The sequence below is a fragment of the Callionymus lyra genome, chromosome 3 (genome assembly GCF_982586985.1).
Source record: "Callionymus lyra chromosome 3, fCalLyr1.hap1.1, whole genome shotgun sequence".
Taxonomy (NCBI): Eukaryota; Metazoa; Chordata; class Actinopteri; order Syngnathiformes; family Callionymidae; genus Callionymus; species Callionymus lyra.
In genome coordinates, this window is record NC_141820.1 from 33,078,253 (window position 1) to 33,097,047 (window position 18,795).

Sequence of the window (18,795 nt, forward strand, 5' to 3'; positions counted from 1 at the left end):
GTTCTATTTTCATATTTTTTAATTCATTAGTACATAAAAGATCTTTTTTGTATTTATGTTTCGTGCTTTATTTGGAATCCCCCCCGTATAAATAAATATATTATCTTATACAGCTATTTAAGGCCAAGCTTATATCGAATTACCTAGATATGGAATAATAAATCTCCTCTTTGTATGAAGCCTTGATTGTGAATCAAGAATATAGTCAGGTAAGAAGTTGAGGAAAATGATTGAAAATTTCCGACGAATAAACGTCCAATAACGTATTCTCCTGTTGCACCCTCTAGTGGAGTATCTTGTCTCTGCATGTCAAGTTGCACTAACACCAGCAGCCAAATGCATCGACACAAATACACCAACAAATGATTTAAGTAAATCAGGCCCATCATCTAGTCATAAACTCTTTAAATATAACATCTACTATACACCTGCGTCGATAAAATCTAACAATTTGGTCAATTTTATCCAAATATTCTTTCTAAAGTGACACGTTCTTTCTACCCTCAAAGTCAAACTACTTCAAGTGAAGTAAAGAAATAATGAAATAAACAAACACAGGGAGGCTGTGATCGACACAGAAGCTTGAAAAACATCATTTGAGTGTCGTCCTATTTAACAACCAGCATTTGTTTTGTTTTTAAATGCTCCCAAAATCCTCAATATGTGCAAATAACATTAAAGTATATGTCCTTAGTTGGACAACATGCCAGCTGTATCCACAAAAATAGATGTATATCATACGGAATGAGAACAAGAAGAAAATTGGAAAGTGAGCGCCCTTTTAAACACTGACTCAAAATGTTGTTTTTTCAACATTTGTTTATGCAAAATAACTAACGTTTTAGTCGCATGAACTTCGAAATGATGGCAAGAAATGAGTGACGACAACTTCCAAACACCAGCATTTGATGGGTTCTCAGTTCGGACAACTTGTTTAAATAAAAGCTGCTACACCATCAATGTCATGAGTTGCAATACACATTAATGAAATACACACATTTAGGTAATCACTACCAAAAAATACTGTAATACCTTGTGAAACAGTAGCAGGATAAACCTTGTGCTACAATTTCAAAACATTACCATTTGATCAAGTAATATTTTGCTCTTTCTTCATCTCAAAAATGTTAGATTCCATAAACTCTATAAGATCCCTCACGATAAATCCGATTCATTTTAAGCAAAATTAAAGAACCCTGAGTTCGTGTCTGTGCAGTTTCTTTCAGCAATTATTTAATTATCCAACCTTGTACTAATCATTTATCAATGTGTCTTATTGATAGTCGTCTTCACTCCAGTTAATATAAAATTTGTACTAATGTTTGTTCAAGCTGAAGCATGTTTGTGTCTGGAATGAGACCAGATTGAGGAACTGTTCTTAAGAAGAGTTTTTCGGCCAGTTGTGTAAGGGTTCAAATATCTATTCTAACACTCCACATGCAGGCATTTGGAAGTTCTCGTGGACGCCCACTTTTAGAAAATCAATTAAAAAAAACCTTGAAACCACCAGCTAATGTAAAGAAAACATTTGTCTCCCAGTTGTTTCAGTGTCTTTTCATTTAAACACTTAACTTCCATGCTTGCATCTAGAGACGCACAACGCAGCCGGAACCTCAGCAAATAAATCCAAATGAACGTTTGTTCAGCAGACGTGACAATATGTTACAGTTAAAGTGCCGTGTTGACCCTGCACACTGTGCGAGGCTTCCATAGAAAGGATGGACGGACCAAAAGCACGTGGACATACTTATTCTTGACATTTCAAGACAAGTGTCGGGGGGGTTAAGATCCTCAATAGTAACCTTTACTTCTTTTTACTTTTCGCTTTTACCCATGATGCCGTTGAGCGGGGAGCCCTCCGATAAAATAAAGGCAAGAGTTGATTTTTGCGTCTCTCTTTCTAGTCGCCTGAAGGTGGCACCACTCGGTTGCTCAGGCGCCAAATAATGATTCAAGCACTTTTATGTCTGTACAAGGTCGCAAACAAACAAGCAAACATGCAGAATACGTACATAAACACAAAGATTCAATATATTTATATAAATATATATATAATATACAGCACATACAGTATATTATATATATCTTCCCGATAGATATTTATACTCCGCCCTGTGAAAAATGTTGCTACCTCACATATACATGTGAATAATCCAGCCTGTGTCGTAGTTTTGCTCTCTGCTCCTGTTTGTAGAACGTTTTTCTGTTTGTTTTTTTTTTGCATCACATCGAAGTCATTGACTTTGCTACATATCCATAATACGTCACCCAGGACTGAATAACAACAATGACAATTGCTTTGGTTTTAAAAAATAGTTGTTTTTTTTTTCTCTTAGTTTGGCATAGAGAGAGTTTAGAAACTGGCATGGAACCTGCGGTGATGGTGGATGGAGAGTTTGGCACCCATGGGAATGTGATGCTACATGTGTGTGGGTGGACATCGGGAGCGAGGAACATGTGTGCGATTGGTTGTGCGGCCTCCTGCACTGTTGTGTGGATGCCTACCTGTCTTGTCGTTTGAATACAGTCTCTGTGTTGGTACAGTACGAGTGTCCGGATCTGCTGGACCGGCTACTTAGGTGCACGAGGGGCTGGTGGCGCAGCTCTCCAGGGAGGACTGGGAGAGGCGTCTGGTGAGGGGTCCGATGCTGGGGTCCGCGAGAGAGGAGGTAGGAAACAGCTTGTACCAGCCGCTGACTGTGGCGGACAGATCCAGGTCCTCCAACAAGATTTGGGCCATTCCCATGAAGCACTTGTGGTCCATTCGCCCGTAATCACCCCAAACGATCACCTGCGGAGGACACCAGAAACACGTCATGAACATATGAATAACATTTATACCAAATGGCTCATTTTGAGGGTCTTTTGTTAGAGAAAATTGACATTTTAAAAAGCATTATACTGACAAAAAGCTCATATTAAATTAACAACTTCAATGACTTAAACTCAAGCATGAGCAAAATTTAAAAAAAAATACAATTCTAAATAACAACACATTTTGTGTAATCTTCTACTACATTTTTATCATTTTCTTGCAAGCTCTAAACAGAAGAGAAACACAAGTCAATTTTCTTCAATCTTTCTGAATTTCGATTCAACTACAAAACACCACCAACATCTCCAGTAATCATCACTCTTTGGCAGATGTAATATATCACCCTCCAAAGTAGTACCAGGCACCTCACTTGGACATAGATGACAGAGTTTAAACAACATTTGTATAGTTTTTATGGTAAGTTTTTAATAATATAAATGAACTATATCAGGGGTGTCAAAGTCAGTGTCACAAGGGGCTAAAATATGACTTAAATATAGATGCAGAGGGATTGGTGTAAAACTTTGTTTCTTTTGTGGTACTGACCTAATGCTTCGGTTTTAAAGTATAAAAACATGCTTTGCCTTTTCCTGCCAATATTTTGGTACCTAAACGTGATCCAAACTTAATGTATGAACTAGTGATGGTCTGATGAAGCTTCACAAAGCAGTGTCATTATTTTCAGAGTCCACTAGATGGTGCTCTCTGCACTATTTTCCTTCCTGTTCTATTGAAACATCATATCTTTTTTAAACTGATGGCTCCACCTACTGACTTCTTAAGTCTTAAGTCTCAGCATAATTGTTGAGATCTATATATCTCTGTTCCTTATCTTATCTTATCTTATCTTATCTTATCTTATACACTGGCATCTTGTATATATATATATATATATATATATATATATATATATATATACTTATTATAGGTCTTGAAATCAATGTTGACATTTGTGATGGGTTGACGAGGCCTCGTGAATTGTTGGGGTAGAATGACCAAACTGTATTGATACTGCGCTGGCACAGTCTCTGTTATTCGATAGCGACACCTGCTGGATTGTTACGGCTGTTGCATGCAATGACACAAACACACACACATACAGGGACCAAAAATCAGAAAAATTAGTGACTTCAAAACTTCTCAGTGCCTTCCATCTTCATCACTCACAGTTGTTCCTGTGATGTGTGTATATAGTTATAAATGTCATGTTCAATTTGATGAATATTGAGTGTGTGTGTCAGAAACTATACATGGAATGTATAAAGTCGTAAATGTAAAAATATGGTTACATAAACCTATGTTAAGTGAAGCTGCACAGCAGGGGTGCTGGCCCGGCCTCAGGAGCAGAGAACACTCAGCAATGCATACAGATGCACAGGAGCTAGCTGTGCAACACGGGAGGGGAAGTGGGTCGACGAGACCTCCAGCAGCAGAATTGAGCACATAACATTAAAGATTAATAGATTTTTAACAGATTTTTAGCTCAAGTGAAGACGTGACACAGTTTGAATCAAACACCTCATGGCCCCCCTACTTTCTAAAACTCCTCCCGAAGCTTCCTTATGTAAACGTTGTCCTTCCTGAGAGGAGAGTATGACATGAAGACAGAAGGATGTTTCAGTGGTGAGACGTCTTCAATCTTACCTGGAGGACTTTGCCCTGAGGACTCTCGTCGAACAACAGAGGCTGCTGGTAGGTCGGATCCAGATTCCTCTTCACTACTTTGGTTTTTTTCTTGGACAAGCACACGCCATTTTCCAGAACATACACTTTCACGTAGGTTGCTATGGAAAAAAACAAGAACCACAGTTAAATAAAGAACAGCAAGATATTAAATGACATGTTATTAATTATCAGGAGAAGCAAAGTTACCTGGGGTATTCTTGGAGCCTGGTTTAGGAATCAACCCTCTTGCCTGGTTCACCTCCACCTCCAGCTGTCCACCTCGGTCCACCATACCAACATGGACATCCCCTTTAAAAAGAGAACACGCGTCAGAAACATCAACAAGCAGGCAAGCCATGGTTGCAGCTACGATATCCACCGGTAGGTGGTGACAGAGAGCAGATGTCATGAGAAATTGATCTGCTCATATATTTTTATTTTGAAAATCATGATAAAAGTTAGGCAAAACACGACTTATAAAGGTAGATATTCAAGTTTGGCGTTATATATTAAATAAATAGAATAGGATATGTTGATTGTACATCAACAAAATCCCGGTTTTTAGGTTTTTGTTGAACCATGAGAAAGATTTTAGCAAAACCGGAAATTAAAAAATGACCTGCAAAAATGTTGGCATCAAATCTCGTCTAATTGATCGCTCACCCATGGAGGGCGTGGCTAATGTCTGCCTGCCCACAATCTGAGCCGGCCCCAGTCCCTCCAGGAAGTCGCTGAACTGGCTCTCGGGTCCGAGGCGTGTGGTCGGGAAGACGAACCTGAAAGAAGAAAGGATTCATTTTTTTAAAAAAAGGAAAAAAAAGATGAGTTGTGTGAGGAAAGATGGATGTTTACTCACGTTCCATCCGAGCTGTTGGAGTTAGTGCTACCGTCGGTGGAATCTTTGCTACCCTGCCGTGTGACTCGGTTCCTCATCTCCACGGCAACACCCGTCTCCGTGCTCCTCCTGATGGTGCTGCGAAGCTTCTTTGTCGCACCATCTGAGAAGCACAGACATTTTCCTTTGTAATAAACCTCGTAGAAGGTTTCAACAATGGCGTCAGAGGTTTCTGATACTTCAATTTAGATTAGGATACTGGACCAAATACAAGTATTTGGATTCATATAAAACTACTATTAAACTCCACATCTTTCCTTTCTATTAGAGATAAATGAACGCAGCCCCCTTTACATATCAATAGGCTTATAAATAAATCTGAATTATTCAAATGTTTTTTAGGTGATAGATGAAGGATTGTAGTAAAATTAGCTTCACAACATGTATTCTTAGATGTACTTGAAGATGTGGTCCTTAAAAAAATTTTTTTTGCAGATGTGTGCTGTGACGGTGAGGTAGGACAGGGGGTTGAGATGTTAGCGCTCCTCTGACAGCAGGGGGGTCATGTGGGGGGTCGAGCTGAAGACCTCCAAAGAAGCTTTCAGCTCATGATCCTCAGTAATGACCCTCCATATCTGTCTGACATGTCGAGCTCACCCTGCTTCAGCTCGCCCCTGAGTGATTGGGCTGATATAAAGTGCTGAGCGCTGGTGCAGTGTCAGTCAGAAACTGGCTTCATCTCTCAGATTTTGTGCAACCTCTGCAAGTCACTTGTCGACTGTCAAGTGTCATTAGGGCGACGACTTCTTAATAAGTGAAACATCACATGAGCAAAACCCGTTTCGTCTCCATCTAGACGAGAATCAGTCTTAAGTCTTGCCAGGTGAAAAAAATAAAACTGACACATCAATCTGATCTTCCTCACTCCATCCTCACACTAGTGTTGTAGTTCTCAAGACTCCTTCATGTCATCGGTTATATATTGGCCTCGGGTTGTCTCTGTCTCACCCTGTTTCAGTCTCTTCCAAGAATATATTTGCTTTATATCACAAAAAAATGTTGTTTTCTACAACCCTTCTTCGTGTGTGGAAATTAAGAGAGGACTCAACGTAAAATTTGAAAATATAAATGGAAAACTATACGACTATTTACTCATATTAACTAAAAGTAATAGAAATATTTTACTTTGACATTATAAAATATTGAAGGGCAACTAATGTGTTGATTTAAGTAGATTTTAAACAGATCTTGGACCTCTATTTTACTCATCAGTATCTGTTTGTTTGGTCAAAACTCTCTTTTCATTAGTTTTTTTTTCGTCATCAATCCCAGAAGTCTCCACCTCCAAGGTACACGTTGTATAAACAAAGCGGGGCACAATTACAGCTGTTTGAAGTGGAGACTATTATTATGTTATAATGGGCTCTTCTAAGCTCTTCAAACACAGGAGAACTTCATAAAGTAACATGTTCAAAACATGGTCATGATGAGGGACTTACTGCATCTTGGAGACAACGTTTGAAACATGTGAGTTCGGAGAGTTCTGTTTTCACAATAGTTGCACTTTAATGACATTTTGGCAGAGTTTGGCAGAGGTTAATAAAGACTTCAAGAAGTGATTCTTTAAATAGTGAAACAATAAACGCTATTTGAACGGGGGATTATATTAATGAGGTTTTCAGAACCAAACTACGGCAAACACTTGAAGTCTCCTCTCTGTTCCTTCACCCTTTCAGGTCAAGATAGAATCTGCTCTTTAGGGAATTATTGACATTTTTTCAAAAAAGGGAAGGAAAACCTCAATTTCTTAATGACAGGAGTCAATCATTCTAAAATAAAATGAGAGTTTATCCGGTTAAAAGCAGTATAAACCAGTAAAGGTCAACTCTTGACATTTCAGATTGAATCTCTTGTGCGCCTTAAAGATCACAATCATCTCCCTATCGATTAAATTCAAGTGCTTTTCCACCAAAAAACATAGTTTACATTATCTGAGTCTAGCTTCTGTGACCCAGTAAGTCGCACATACTGTACCAGCAGCACTCAGCAGCCCTGAGATAAGACACATCGCCTGAAACATTGATACACTTGTTAGCCGTGATATCAGAGACGCCAAAGACCTTGAGAAGCGGCTGCAGTCCTTTGAAGAGCCGCCATAGTCCAATTATCCACGCTACATTTCCTCCGCTCCGGTCCTCGACGAAAACGACGCCAATCATTTTGTGAATGAGCCTTTGACATGCAGGGTTCTTACAGCTTAAGGCGAGTAAATTCATTTTTTTTAATACCACTTCAAATTTAATTTAAGACCATTTCAACTCCACAATCAACCACAATTGAAAAACCAAAGAATACTACGTTAATAGAAAAGGTTTAGAGACAATTTAACGCCAATGTCTATTATTTTAACATAAAATAAAAGTGCTTTTTTTGTCCACCAAAAATATTGGAAAGCTAATTCTCATTGAATTTACACTTCCCATGTTGTCCAAATCAACGCCTATATCTAAGTGGAACCGCTTCCCTGTTTTTTTAGTTCCACTATTGTGATTTTGTGACAATAATTATTGTTTTGAATAAATACATGAGCATTATTGAGATTTGAAACTAACATAAAATCATATTTATCATGCGTTCAAATTTTCGAAAATGTGAATAAAGAAATATTGAATGCAACTGTTTGTGATTTACAAAAATGTACTTGTTTAATCCTTGTGTTATCTTAGGGTCAAGGTCACCCCGAGCCCGAAAAAACACAAGGGATACCACAACCACATTTGTTTCTGGGTCTTCGGGCGCCTTGACCTTGAGATAACTCAAGGGTTAAGTTGCTAAAAACAAGATGCTTTTTTTTTTTTTTACAAACAAATGTGTTCACACTGCGAAAGACTGACACAAGTGTGCGTTTCATAACATTTAGAAAATGTAAATACACTAAATGAACAAATTAGTAAGTGTGCTGTTTTAGCTGGAATGAAAACTCAGTATTCTTGATACTATAAAGTAACTTTAAGTGAATAATAGCATAACTTTTTGTTTTTTTAACCAACCTAATCCTGATACTCTTGCTTATACAACTCAACTGACAAATTCTATTGGATTCTTCTGTGTGTTGAAACATTCATGAGAAGAGAGAGAGAGAGAGAGAGAGAGAGAGAGAGAGAGAGAGAGAGAGAGAGAGAGAGAGAGAAAGAGAGAGAGAGAGAGCGAGAGAGAGAGAATGAGAGAGAGAAAGAGAGAGAGAGAGGAGCACTATTGCTTTATAAATCTATCACCAGGGTCTCTTCACAGCTGAGGAGACGTCCCACTGTCCCAGAGCGGAGCCTGAAGTGACAGAACCGCCACCCAACGGGACGGCGTTGGAGAAATCCTTCTCTCCAGAACTAGAGCAGTCCAACAGATCAGAGGCATGGAGGGACATGAGAGAGAGAACAGGTCTCCCTCCCTCTAAAATAGTGGCAAGAAAACTGCTCCAAGCATATCTCTCTGTACCTGGTTTTATATTTTCTAAGTGCATTTTCTACTGCGGGGGGTCAGAGCTGCTGCCAGAAAATGATGACATGCCCTTTACAGTCTGTTGCTGTTTACAGTTATGCTCCTTTCTCAATTTAAAACTTCGTTTTCTATATTTAAAGCTCCTTTATAGTTTAATATAACATTTCAAGACGCAACTGCGATGTTTAGTGACAACTTGTAGAGTATTATTTCTGTAGTTTTTTAGTTTTGAAATCACCATCAATAAAAGCCTGAGCATATATATTATATATCACATCTAGACACTGTTCAATATGGCTGCATTCTCCTCTTTTTCATAAATGTGTTTGCACCATTAGCATGACCCTTGAGTGGTAACTACTGTTGAGGAGAAACCAAGAGACAAGATTCCACCTCGAACGAAGCATCCTTTGTGAGTCCAATCCTTCACCATGACAACCATTTGGCCGTGAATAAGCATCTTAACAGACAATGAGGAGACATGATGAAGACGTTAAGTTCTCTCTTTTTGCTCTTCTCTATATTAATAATCCTGCAGTCCCATCATCTTCTGCAGACAGAGAAAGTGTGTGTGTGTGTATTTTTATTAACACACCCAGACAAACCCCTGCTGCCATGACAACCCTCGCCCTTGGATTCGGACCCAGACGATGTCACCTGAGACGAGTGGCGCCATGGTGACAGGCTCTTCCTCACTCACTTTTTAATGACTCTTTTATTGCATCTGAACTTCTGCAGGGCAGACAAACAATTAGCAGTAACTACGCAACACGGCGAACACGTGCTGCGACTGTCCTTGACAAAGACATTCACCACTAGTGATGGATGCTGGAGCTTCTGAAGAGGTGGTCGTGCTTAACACTGAACACTTAACACAACACTCTGAAAATAACTTAATTGTGTTTCACTAGCGGACAAAATGTTGTCAATAGTACTCTGAGTAACCCTCTATCAGTATTATTTTGGGGGATACCTTTGGGCAGTTGTAACTAACACAGAGTTACCTTTTGTCAGTATTATTTAGAGCTTAATTTGGTCAATTGTAGCAAACACCGAGTTAAATTCTGTCAGTATTATTTGGGACAAAAGCTAGTATATTATGACAAACTTTGAGTTACCTTTTGTCAGTTTTATTTTGGGTCAATTGCTACAAACTCTGTGTTGGGCTTTGTCAGTATTAATTTGAAGGAAAATGTTGTCAATTGTAACAGAGACCGAAATGCATTTCTTGTGCTATTAGGCCTTATTTAACTCTTCTATGTTGATCTTTGTATCCTTTCTTTGCGTTATTTCCTTTGATTTATGTTCTTTATATTTGCACTTTTTCATCCCATGCACTTTGTTCTCATTTCTATGAAACTAACGTCTGCTGTGAACTGGAAAAAAATTATTTCCTGAAGGAGATCTCCAGAGGGATTAATAAAGTCTATCTAATCTAATGCATCTGTCAGTATTCTTCAGGCATACATTAATTTGGGGCTACATTTGGGCAATTTTAAAATACTCTAAAATGCGCTCAGTCATTATTGACTGGAGGGGATTACATTTGGACAATTTGAAACCAACTCTGAATTACAATATGTCAGTAATATTTTTAGGTTTTCTTTTTTCAATTGAAAAATACTATTTGAGTTGCATTCTCTCATTATTTTTGGGGCTACATTGTGAGGCGTGCATGTGGGATGATTTCCATTGGAGTGAAAGTGCTGAGAATCACTGCCATGATTATATTTCTTAATACATGTTGAATGTTTGTATTTTAGACGAACAGGATATCAGGGAAAATGACCAAAAAAAAACATGTAGGCACGAAATCTGTGTTTTCCTTTCAAAGTTTTGCATTCTTTCAAAGGATACGAAAAGAGGTTAAAAAATACTTTACTTTAGCATCCTTAAAGGTGTGTACAGTAAATATCTTTAACATAAAGAAGAGTTGCAATAATAATTATATAGAAATAAATTAATTAATCATTAAACTGAATTGAACATAATCTTGGCGATATAAATCAAATCTAAACACAAATCGTTCGGAGGAACATCACAAAAGCTGCAGATGTAAAATGTGTAAAAGGTCATTATTGTGACAAAGTGCCCTTAAGATGGAGCTGCAGACGAAACAAGTCAGAGCGTTGATTGAAGCAATCAACTTAATTGTTTCAGTTTCTATAGCGGCTCTGTTGACAATACGCTGATGATGTTTGGATTCACTCGCAGCTAAGCAGCTTATCTCAAAGAGCCGTGTGTGCACAACAGCTACCATCCAAATCAAAAGATGGTTCTAAATAATTAAGTAAGTGTAATCCAGCGCTTAACAGTTTTAAACATGTAAAATAGTTGACTCTGTGATTAGATCACGGTCACGTTCCACTAACTTATTTCTAAATGTTACATTAATCGAGCTCACATGATGAGACTGTAGTGAGGGGCCGATGAGCAAAGTGAAAAAATGGATCCATAGAAAGAGCTGTAATATAACAGGAGACATAAAAACATAGGAAAAAATATTTTATATTCAATTAATTTAAATATCCTAAATATTAATTAAGACAAGAACTTTGTATGAACTAAACATGGTATGTAAAGAAAATCTTAAATGTAAAATACTCGAATGAACAAAATAACTTTTAAGTTATATTTAAACCAGTATTTAATAATAAATAAATGGCCACAGGTAGTGGACTTTTTCCACCAAATGTCTCTTATAATTATATCAATAAAGACATAAAATGACAACTTTTGCATCATTCCTCAGAATGTTGGTCACTTTTTAGATTTAACAAACACATATCAACCATTAGATAACGAATAATTTAATGTTTTTATTTTTTTTAAGTGATCAAGTTTTTGTTGATGCCCTAATACTCTGCTTATATCTGCTTAATACATATTTACAGCTGCTGAATATGCTGATAACTCATATATAAAATAAATACATCATATTTTAAGATTATTTAATATGTATCAGTGACATGTAATTAGAATAAACTTTCATTATCCATCTCAGTTTCAAACTACACTCCCCCAGTGGGGTTAAATATCACAAATTAAGTGATCCATTTGATAACAAACGCAAGACTTCAACCACACTTATGCTCCAAAACTCTAGGGGGAGCCCTGGAGCGCTCGTGTGAGTTGAGCTGCTTCATCATCTAAGCATGAACTCGTACACGTTTTAATGATGAACCGTCACCGCTGTCAGCTCATTTAACGCCACTTGCCATTAGGCTCCTCCCCTCTCGCCAAAACAACCCTCACCCGTTCTCCCCATGGTGCGAAACACTGATCTCTTCTTCCCCGTTTAATCCCCTCCTCCTCGTCTGCGCTATCCACCCTTCCGTTACCATGGCGATGCCGTCTGCATTGCACCAAGAGCCCTGGCCGGCATGTTTGCTCCTGAGCGTCTGTATACCTCGCTAAGATCATCACTCTTGTCTTCTATATGAGCTTCAAGATCTTAAATCAGATAAACTCTCTCTGCCGAGTGTCTCATAGACGTGATGTCACACACACACACACACACTCCTCTTGTGCATGAGGTGAGGTGTGTGTGATGTACAAACTTTGTTGCTTTGCATTGAATATAACAAGTGGATTCCGGCGATCACGGCGGGAAAAAGAAGTGGTGGAGATGATGAATATTAATTCAGTTGAGAGAATTAAAAGTGGGGAGGGGGGAATTTCATAAAAAAGCAGGGATTAGCAAAAATGCCAGACATGCAGAAAGGAACCACACACACACACTCGGAGCGAGCGTGTGGATCATTAAAGCCGAGCTGACATTTGGTGGGCACTGATGAAGCCCACTCATTATATTGGGTAATATAAAATGCTGTTTTTAGACGCCTCGTGCCCATTGGACGCATCGATGACGGCAACGATCCAACACACATAGCAACAGTAACCAGGCACGGATGTTGGAGATGAAAGATCTGTCGTGGTATAGTCTGTGACTAAATTTAGGATTTCTAGAGAGAAGAAGTTTGAAGGTGAAGAAACAGGATTATATATAGGTGTGGATGTGATTCACAGTCATGTTTGTCAATCCTGCACTTATGCAACAAGCACCGAGGTTCAAGGAATATTAAAGGTTCGGCTCCGATGGAGGATCGAGAAATATAACAAAATGAAAACATGTTTTCATTTATGCATTTAAAAATGGCATATTGACAATAGTTTAAATCTGTTGATATCATTTTAAAATCTGACGTCTTTACGAGTTCTAATTTTAGCTTTACGATTATTAGCGTCGTATTAAAGTCATCATTTGCTTTTTTCCAATTATTATATTTAAACATTTAATTGGTGCATTATCGTGTTTTTCTAATTAGTTAAGTAAATTGTGTTCACTTCAACCCAATACATTTTGCAGTTTTTGGTTATTACAAAGTATTTACTATAGTAATTGAATGTCTTATTGATTTTTTTTAAGTTTATTTGATATTAAATTTAAATAAAATTCATATTCAATAAAAATTAATTATGTTTCTGCTTCCATACGCTATTCTCTGAGTCGAGGTGAAGAACCTCCATGGCTTTTATAAATACATATGCAGTCGTGGAGGTCGTTCATCTTGAGCCAGAGGCAACACAAGGGATACCACAAACGCATTTGTTTTCGGGCCTTCGGGTCACCGTGACCCTGAGATAACACAAGGGTTGTCATAACTCATGAAGTAGAACTCTCTAGGTATTATTTTTAACAATTATCTTCACTACTAAAATGTCCGTATGAAGTACTGACAGACGTTCTTAGACTCAGACACAACAAGAATCTTTATGAATCTGCCATTACACTCTTTTAAACTTTAAAATCCTATATATTGTTGTTTTACTAGGAGTAATAATGGATATAAATGACTAATTCCTTCACATTTTACTGCTGATTCACGTGTTGGGTTGGCAGGGGCTACAGCTTATCCCAGCTACTTAGGGCAAGAGACAGGGGACATCCTGAACCTGCAGGCTGTTGCAGAGCACACAGAGACAAACAATCACTCACAAATACAGATTATTTAGAGTTTTCTATCAACCTCTGTATGTTTAAGGACTGTGGGAAGAAACCAGAGTGACCGGAGTAAGTGCTTGGACAATATACAAACTACACACAGAAAGAATAGCTGGAAGTGAACCCGCTTTTTGTGATGATTACTGGCTAAAATGCTCTTTTTGTAACGTAACGTAAAAATGAGAAATGTTGTTTTTCATTTGAGGACAACAAATATGATTGTATTGAAAAAAAGAGTTGTCCACCATGTGCTATGCTATCATGAAACATTATTAAATGAATAAAAATGGAATAAAATCCTGTTTTGCATTTAAAAAAAAAAAGCCACAACATTGTTTGACTCAAAGTAATGTGTAAATGATCTTGTGGCTGACGCGGCTTCATCTCAAATGATGTGTTAAACAGAAGTTAAAGCAGCTCGACGGGGTCGTCCGGGTGTTAATGTGGCCGGCAGCAGCGACTCGTGTCGGGACACAAAGGAGGGAGCGGTCAGCGAGGAGCCATTAGCCTCTCGTTGAGCATCGGAAATTGTTCCTGGAGAATCCTTCATGTATGGCAGGATGTCTGTCGGAGGCTTAATCCTCCCGACCGGTTGTGTATTATGACAATGAATAGCAATGAGGACGAGTAATTTCATTTGGATGTAATTTCCTCTTGATTGCTCCACTCTGCTCCTGAAGCGTGCAAGATGGCCGAACCATCCTCTGGGGGCCGGGGGGGAGGGAGGGAACTTAATGTTGCGACTGTAATTCAGATTTTCTTATTTAACAAAAAGTTATTTTTAATAAAAATCGAAGTTACATAAAATGTTGCTCTGTAACTTAAGCCATCTCTTTTGTTGAATGTCTCCTGCAGTGCAGCAGCGGTCATGAAACAGATTTATAAATCAGCTGGAGAGAGAGAGAGAGAGAGAGAGAGAAAGAGGGGGAAAAAAACCTCACATGGACTGAGTGGGAAACGTATGTGTGTGAGTTGGTTTAATGCAGTAAAAAATATCTTCCTTCGGCTCCAAGCAGGCAGCGGCAGCAGCAGCAGCTTGGCGAGAGTGTGTAAGTGTGTGTTTTCACTCGGCATTGGTGGTTTATTGAAGTCAGAGCGCAGGTCTTGAACTCACAGGAATACACTCTCCTCGTAATGAATCACCTCTGACACTTTTTACTGCAGTGACTGACACGCCACGAACATGTCAAACTTTGATCCGTCCTCCTGCTTTTTCTTAGCCAGCGCTTTTACGGAATCATGCATCACAACGAAGTATGAGTAAGGAGGAAACAATGACATCATTATAATGAATTAAAGTGGTAAAGTAGTGGGAAATACACTTAACTAACTATAATTATAGTAATAATAATACACACACTTGCATTAAATTACATAAGAAAATTAAAATGGGTTGAAATCTCGACTCATAAAATATCAAAAGAAACAAAAACCTTTAACAAATGTTTCATGTTTTGCATCCGTCAATATACTGGATGCAGTAATAGTTCATCTGTGTTCGTGGTGAGTTCAGATGTTTGTCCTAGAACGTAGAGCACAGAGACATGTGTCAAGTTGTGACACAAATGCTTTGGTGAAACTTGACGGACATCGTCAGTGACAGTGAGCACAAAAGAGCTTATGACGAAGAGGGCGGCGAGAAGGAGAGTTTTACAGTGAGCTGCTGTGAAGATGAAGACCAGCGACTAACAAGTACATCCGGAGAGAAAAAGGAGAGAAAGGGGCATCAATTATCCTTTTTTTTTTAAATTTAGCTCAGGCTTCATTTTATTTTCCATTGTAAGAAACTCCCTCATGTAGCTTCTTCATATCATCATTAACATTGAAGGTTTGCTACAATGAAGACAGGCTAGAAATGAGTCGAGGAGAGAAGATTTATGTAAATGCCTTAGTTATAGTTAGAGGAGGCTGCTTTGCTGTGGCAACTTTTAACAACTACTCTAGTGTATTGTTCTAAAAAATTAAAATCACTATGTATCAAAATACAGGGACAACGATAGGATATATTGTGATACTACAGGAACAAGTACATATTTGTAGTACTGTCTGAGTACTTGAGGCTTGTGTTGCAGAAATTGCAGACCACATGACTCTCACATGACAAGCCATAACTGGAACCGAATATATCCAAATATCAGCTTTAAAAGCTTCAGGAGTCAACGGTATCCTCTCGTCCTCAGTCTTTGCCAGGAGCTGACAGAATTTCCTTGTTGCTTTAAATGAGGAGGATATAACGACTGCAGCCATCTAGTGGCCAGAAGCTTAAATGCAACAAAAAATGAATAAACGTTGTGAATATCACGTTAATTTTAACTAACTTTAAAAAAAAAAAAAAATTAAAAAAAACACAAATAATTTTATTTTGCACACACTTTAACAGTAAAATATTTATGATAAACAATACAATATGAATTGAAAGCCAATATATATATATATATTTATATATCAAGGAACATTTTTTTTAGAAGAAAAAAAAATGATAGAATGGTGTTTATTGTCATTATAGTATCGTGAAAATAGAAATGGAGATATATCACTGTATCCATATTTAGTACCACCCCTGATAATCACCCTGAAAGACACAGTAATATCAATAACATATTGATAGAAAACTAATCAAGGTTAATAAGGAGCCAGACGGTGCTGTTGAGTATAATAACTCAAAACAAGTGATCGGCTTAAACAAGTCTTAAGAAAGCAAACTATTGGCTCATTTAATAAGATATCTTTTAATATATTAATATAATCACTAGTGTAGTTCTAGAGACCGGTCTCATTCTCAAGACTCCATGGTCTTGGTCCCTCTTGGCTGAGACACACAGTCGAATATTCACTTTTAATTCATTCATATTTAATACATGTTAAAATATTGGACTTCTTTATTCCAAATCTGACTTCACTAGAAGAGATATTAAAGCAGTAATGACCACACACACCAATGTTTCCCACTCTTATCCTCTTATTGCCCTTTATTTCAAACACCAAATGAAATCCCTGATCAGATTTAATATTCCTTCTTCATATATTCGAAGACTTTAGAGAAAAAAATATGCCTGTAAAGCATCAGATGACTGTACGCGCTCCAATATATAACTGCCAAAAATACTCGAGTCTTTCCGAAGAATGACTCAGACGCAGAAGTAGGGCAGGAGTGAGTCATCGTTGAAACAGCCAGACTATTACACCACTTTTATTTCCTACAGAAATACACAGTAGTAACCTCATAATGGTGCTTTCCACCAGACAAAAACGGCTTGTTCAAGGTCCGGAACGATCTCGGCATCAGCCGGTACCGCAGACTCGTCTGAGCGCGAGGGAGAACTGTGCTCACATTTCCGAGCGTCTTCTCATGCACCCGCCAGTGCTTGATCAAAGGAGAGATTTAATATAACATTGTGTTGTCAACGCATAAAGAAACTCACAAGCTCAACTGATAACAAGACGCTGCGCCGCATTTTCAGATAAGAGCTTTTGACAAGTGTCTGATGTGTTGAAAGTGCTGCATTTATTTCACTTTCATAATCCCCACGAACATACTGTCATGTGTCTCCAGAAGGCTTTCAGGTCAAAAGTCTTTAACTGAGACTAACTACTGGCTCTTTCTTGTAAATTCTTTCTTTTCTGTTGGATAAAATATATGTACAACAATAATTAGAAAACTGAAAAACTAGTACGTCAGTTAGATTAGACTTAGATTCTGTCATCTTGTTCTTTCTCTTTATGTTCTTCTTCTTATTTTATTTTTTATTTATTTTTTATTGTTAATGAAAAATTGCTGGCTATTGGAAAAAAAAACAATTTCCCGAAGGAGACCTCCTGAGGGATCAATAAAGTTTTACCTTACCTTACCTTACCTTACCTTAGATCCCCAGCAGGCAAGATGAATGAAAGTTGAAAAGCTTAAAAGGGTGTTTCTTAGACATGTGTAAGTGTTTAAAGGTTTTAAATGTCATTTTGTATATACAAATATAATAAATACAATATAATTCTGTGTATTACAATATCCTTAATTATAAGTCCTTATTCCAATTTGTCCAGAAAGTTTTTTTTAAGATTCATTCAACAATTCCAAACATACAAAATGCAAAGCACGGGAAAAATTAAAGCAGTAGTGAAATTAAACACATTTTAAGCATTTCATTTAACCCTTGTGTTGTCTCTGGGTGAAGGTGATCGACCTCCCTGGCTTCCATAAACACTTATGCAGAGGTGGAGGTCGGAATCTAAATGGTCTCCAATGCTTGTGCAGGCTTCGTAGAATAAAAAAAAAAATTTAAAGCATATTTTCGGAGCTACAAACCAAAAAGGATCTGCCAAAAAGTCATCTTCAAAAAAACTAAATTTAATTTGTTACTTGTTTATGCCCTTTATTCTCTCTTGTGAGAAAAATAAAACGAAATGAAAAACTAAAAATAAGAGTAAAATACAAAAACCAAAACATCAAGCTTAACATCAGGATGTTTTGGGATTTCATATAAACTGCAGATTATTCACTAATTCAGTAACACAGTGGATTTAAGAAAGATGAGGTCACATTTCTAAGCCACTCACAGATAAGTGACAAGCACTTTCTAATAGGAAAGGAGGATTTAAGGAAGTTATTTATGCCACTTTTACTCCTGTGACCCGGTGAGGGATACATTATTTAGAAACTGTGATGAAAGGAGGTGCAATTTATAGCAAAAGCACTGCATTTAAAAATAAATGCTACTTTTGTTAAAGTTAAAGATGGATTAGAATTGAAGGCTGAAGTCACAAACTGATATTTAGCCTTAAAATAAACAAATGGAAAACTCTTGCTCACTTTTTATCTGCGTCTGTTTTTTCTCTGGTCCTGCTTTATCTAAAGCCCCACAACAATGTTGAGGGAAGTTCTGTGTATATTCAGGGGGGATGTTAAGGCAGAATTGAAAATAGTTTCTGAGCTAGAGAAGCCAGAACTGAGCTCACAAAAACACAATCCCATATGCGGGTTCAAAC

General features: G+C 37.7%; 1 protein-coding gene across 1 annotated transcript in view; it reads right to left on the reverse strand.

The window, feature by feature from the left end:
- Positions 1-2,206: 2,206 nt before the first annotated feature.
- Positions 2,207-18,795, reverse strand: part of rims3 (regulating synaptic membrane exocytosis 3) — a 30,919-nt gene continuing 14,330 nt past the window's right edge. The window contains exons 3-7 of the mRNA XM_087787594.1: positions 5,337-5,478; positions 5,144-5,256; positions 4,688-4,789; positions 4,460-4,599; positions 2,207-2,791 (exon numbers count right to left, since the gene is read on the reverse strand). Coding sequence (XP_087643720.1) covers positions 2,576-2,791; positions 4,460-4,599; positions 4,688-4,789; positions 5,144-5,256; positions 5,337-5,478 — 713 coding nt within the window. The 3' untranslated portion in view covers positions 2,207-2,575. The remainder of the gene's footprint in view (positions 2,792-4,459; positions 4,600-4,687; positions 4,790-5,143; positions 5,257-5,336; positions 5,479-18,795) is intronic.